We start from the raw sequence: 5,078 nt of genomic DNA, 5'->3' as shown, positions 1-5,078 counted from the left end.
AACCACCAACTAAGTTTTACATCACTGACAACTGTACGATGCTGTGATAAAATTCAAAACTTTATATTATAAAAAGTAATGACAAGTGTTATAAATAATCACTATATATATAATGTTGCTGCCTTGCGCAATCAGTCAATGTTGTTTTCTAAATCTATATACATATGCACATGTTCAACATATATATATATATATATATGTATATATATATATATATATATAAAACACACACATACACAAATATATTGCGTGTGTGTGTGGGTTTGCTAGTATATAGTACCAGTATGCAGAAACAGTTTGTGAACTGTGAAACAAGTTTGAATGTATTCTTTATTTACAAACATATCAGTATTTATGAGTGTATTGACACTGAGATGCATCAAGATGTTTTAATCAAGTGATATGACATCAGGTTGATTGAGTTGGTTGAGGTTTGAATTCAAACAGTCAGATGAAGTGGTTACAGCAATGGAGTTAGTCATAACTGTGGTAGGTAAGGGTGGATGGCTATGACTGATGCTGCTGCTGCTCTTACACCCGCTACTATTGCTGCTGCTGCTGCTAATACTACTACTGCTGTTACTGCAGCTACTACTGCTATTCATGCTGGATACAATGTTACTGTTAGGGAGATAGCCTGGTAAACCAATCAAGTTAGATATCTAAAGAAATAGAACAGAAAAATAAAACATTTTCTTTCAAATGCATGTAAAAAGTGATCATTGTGGAAATGCTATACAATTCTATTAAAAGTTCCTAATGATTTTGTGAGACCATATCCCGATTCAAATGTAGCATTGTGATAACAATTTAAATCTATTGAATGAAGGCTAGTTGTCTTAAATTTTACCTATGCTCTAAAATCAAAGCATTTAAGATCATTGAAGAAGATCTCGTAAGGTGCACTAGAATGATCAATGATAATGGTAGATATAATATAGAAACAATATTTATTTTCAAATATACATATTTGCCCTCTTTAAATTTGTTTCTTTCAGAGTTTAATTTTGGCATTTCTGAATTTCATTAATTTTTGATTGCATCTGATCTTTCTCTTGTGAAGGAATGGAATACAGTTGCCAGTTTCTCTAGTCTCTAAATGTTCTTGAGATAAGTCAGATTGCTGCTGTGCCTTTGCTTCTTTTCCATTTCAATCACCATTGCAGGTGTGTGTGTATGCTCATATTATATATATATGTAGTAACCAAGAGAAACAACTAAAATAGGTACAAGATAATTTAAATATGGAATGGCACTTAGAGTGATTATAATTTACTGGCACACGTAGTGTCCAGCTTTACATAAAAATTCAGCACAGTATCAAATCTGTTTTTAAAATGAGGGTTATATAAGGCAGTGGTGCATAAACAAACAACAATATTAATTTCTATACAATATACATTTGTCAATTGCTTTTATGAGAGTAATGAATTATTTTCCTATCTGTTGTTGTTGGCACTCTGCCGATGGAACAGCCTGCTCGTGAAATTAATGTGCAAGTGGCTGAGCACTCCACAGACACGTGTACCCTTAACATAGTTCTCGGGGATATTCAGCGTGACACAGTGTGACAAGGCTGACCCTTTCAATTACAGGCACAACAGAAACAGGAAGTAAGAGTGAGAGAAAGTTGTGGTGAAAGAGTACAGCAGGGTTCGCCACCATCCCCTGCCGGAGCCTCGTGGAGCTTTAGGTGTTTTCGCTCAATAAACACTCACAACGCCCGGTCTGGGAATCGAAACCACGATCCTATGACCGCGAGTCCGCTGCCCTAACCACTGGGCCATTGCGCCTCCACATTTTCCTATCTACTATGTACATAACTATACTGAAGCCTAGTCTCACAAGCATAATACTGGGACTGAATAAACTATTGAAAGTGGATTGGCTTAAATTAAAGCTATAGCTAAACTTGAATAAATAGTACAGAAACAATAGAATTATTCATTGACAAACCGTAGATACATTGGTTCAGTTTCCAATAACAAAATTGCTGAATTGTTAAATTTTCACCTCTTTTAATGAGAAGTACTGGTAATAGTTGTAAATGGATTCTCTGTTGGTTTCAATGATTGAGTATTCCCGTTGTTCAATCAACAGAACTACCAACTTAATGAATTACAGTGTAAGTGGTTGAGCATTCCACAGACACCTGTACTTAATGTAATCTGCAGGCAGTAACAGCATGACAAAACTGAACCTTTGAATAAGTTCAACCTATCTATAGGCATACTAGTTTCTGTGTACTCAAATTCAAAGGCTGGGTTGCCTAGGAGCTATGGTAAAAAAATGCCACACAGTAGGATTGAACCCAGACACTCAGATTGCAAAGTGAACTTCATAAAACACTTGGGCATGCCTATACCCACAATTGCAAAAGGAAAAAAATATGATGCACATTGATATGATTCAAAACATTTCACTTACCTCCATATCATCACTGGCTTCTGGTGATAGCAATGAGTACATGGAGACATCTGATGAAAGATAAGAAACACACACACACATGCATTAATAACTAGAATACAATATTTAAACAAGATACATATTGAAAAATGTCTTGAGAGTCTCTAGTAAAAGAGAAAGAAAAAGAATGGTTGAACAAGCTGCTGCTTTTCAGATTAATAACTGAGTGCAGTATTTATGTGTTTTTGTATTAAGCCTAAATCCTAAAGTGTTGTTTAAAGATGACTGTCTAATGTCAGGAGTAAGCAAGAAGGTTTCAAACTGACGAAAGAATTCTGATACCAAAATACATGTATTAAACAGATGTTTCCAAAAATATAAACATTTTAGTGCAAAATTCTCCTGATGAACAAGTAAACTTCAGTGATTTTTTAAAAAATTCATTAAATAAATTCTAGATTTTATAGTTTAGCTTTTTTTAGGGTTTTCGTTTTTCATAACTTTATTAAAATGTCTTCTGAAATTTGAAATCGGGGAGAATTTTAAAAAAAGAACTCACAAAAGATAATTAGTAAATTTAGTGTCTTAAAAGAACAAAATCATGAAATTCAAACAATATAATTGATTATTCTACATTCAAGTCTGATATAAATTTTCGTAGGCAATATATATTTGGAATTTGATAGAAATATAATAATACTAAAACAAGTCTGAAAATGAAGAGCAGAAATAGTGAAATTATAATGAAAATTAGAAAATATTCTGAGCTAAGAACCTGGGAAGGAGATGAAAGCAGCAGCATATTCTTTGGTTGCAGATTTTCACTAAAGATCCAATATCACTGTTGACTAATGCAAATATATGTAAAGCATATATTTTAAGAATAGTTTACAATGCATTTATTAAAAAATCAACGTGCAAAGAAACTACAGGCTTATAATGATATTTGCAAACACACAAAAAGCAGTGTGACACAAAAGAATGATTTACTCTCAAAAGAAATAGAAAATATCTGAGTTAATGCAGAAAAAAAAGTAATTTAAAACATATTGAGTATGTAAATAAACTGCATACTAAATTTAAAAAAAAAATATATATATATATAGCTATTGTTTTCTATTTTCTTATATTTTGCAGCTGGTTTTCAAAATGTAAGGAATTGAGAGTAGAGCAGGCCACTCACTTGAATGTATGTTGCTTGTCACTCAATGGAACTTCACAACATGCAACGACAAGAGTCAACATGACATCAGATTCTCAAGCAGCTGCCATAGCCAAGCCTTCTATGAATTTACCATATCTGTTAGAAATGAGAAAACTAAATCAATGAAATCGGGGCATTTTTCAGCTTTGACCCTTGATTGTTCCAGAGAAAGATAAAATGGATGATAACTAAATATATGTTCAACAGAAGTACTACAGAATATTTGAAATAACCTAAAGGGTAGAATAAGATAACACAAGCAAAGAAAAAAGAAATAAGTTTCAGATTTTAATAGATTTATGGATGTTAATGTGTATGTAAATATAAATAAATGAGATGAAGTAAATAAAAAAATTTTTTTAATGTTTTCTGCTTAGTTTTCTAAGCAATAGAACTGCATTTTTCCTCTCTAAATTTTGCTGCATCATTATTTATAAACAATTGAAACAACAGCTTGTTCAAAAATACCATGACAAAAAAAAAAAAAAGAGACAAAAAACCCCAAAATGGCATCCAAACCTGATATCTCAATTATTACACAGGAGAAATGCTAGTTAAAATTGCTTAAGTTTTAAGTAGAACATTTTTCTCTTGCTGTATACATTTCCTGTTACAGTTAAAGAAATAACATAAGCTAAGTAAATCTTTTTAATAGCAATATTAGTTTGAGTTTAATAATTAGAAATTAGAGACTAAAGATAAATAAAAATAATTTTGTAATATGTATAGTGAGTCTTCAATAAACTTCATGGTTTTTAAAATATAATCTTTCAATATACATTTTGTAACACCATTATTTTGTATGAACTCATCATAAATGTTTCTATGTATGTATGCATGCACCATGCACACATACATACACATTCAAAAATAGGGCAGATTTATAAGGACTTAGGCTATTATCAATGTAAACAATCAAACATAAATAAAAATAAGAACAATCATGCACATAACCTGCTACTAATTCATCTTTTTAAAGTCGCTGTGTCTCAATGTGAACTTATTTATAAATTAAGTAAGATGCAGAAGAAAATAAATAACTTCAACACATTTTTTTCACAAGACAAGTCTTTATTAAAAAAAAAAATAATAAATATAAATTTAAAGAAAAATAAGGGGCTGGGAAAGAAAAAGGGGATTCTAGAAACAAATTTTCCAACTGAGTTGCTGATAATTTTGTGGTCCACATTTTTATATATTGGTGTTAAAATGAATAAACAGCCACAGGCACACACAACCACACTCTGAAAACTGAATCCCTCTTAAAACATGTCTCACCCCTAACTATCAATTTCTGAAGGTAACAAAACACTAAATATAATAAATATAGTAATTGTCATAATGACAACATTCAGAGTTCAGTAAAATAGACTTCAGTAAAATACTTAGCATATGTCTATTGCCTTAAAGGAAATTCTGGATTAATTTAGTTACATATATTTGCTTCATATATATATATATATATATA

General features: G+C 31.2%; 1 protein-coding gene across 8 annotated transcripts in view; it reads right to left on the bottom strand.

The window, feature by feature from the left end:
* Positions 1-312: 312 nt before the first annotated feature.
* LOC106878598 (E3 SUMO-protein ligase PIAS2) overlaps positions 313-5,078 on the bottom strand; it is a 112,387-nt gene continuing 107,621 nt past the window's right edge. For 7 of the 8 annotated variants that reach the window (XM_014927858.2, XM_014927874.2, XM_014927867.2 and 4 more), the window contains 2 exons: positions 2,428-2,477; positions 313-662 (listed from right to left, as the gene is read on the bottom strand). In XM_014927858.2, coding sequence (XP_014783344.1) covers positions 390-662; positions 2,428-2,477 — 323 coding nt within the window. In that variant the 3' untranslated portion in view covers positions 313-389. The remainder of the gene's footprint in view (positions 663-2,427; positions 2,478-5,078) is intronic. The other variant, XR_001410519.2, reaches the window with a different exon arrangement.

This window comes from Octopus bimaculoides, chromosome 4, assembly GCF_001194135.2.
Source record: "Octopus bimaculoides isolate UCB-OBI-ISO-001 chromosome 4, ASM119413v2, whole genome shotgun sequence".
Lineage (NCBI taxonomy): Eukaryota > Metazoa > Mollusca > Cephalopoda > Octopoda > Octopodidae > Octopus > Octopus bimaculoides.
This window is presented reverse-complemented; position numbering and strand designations above follow the sequence as displayed.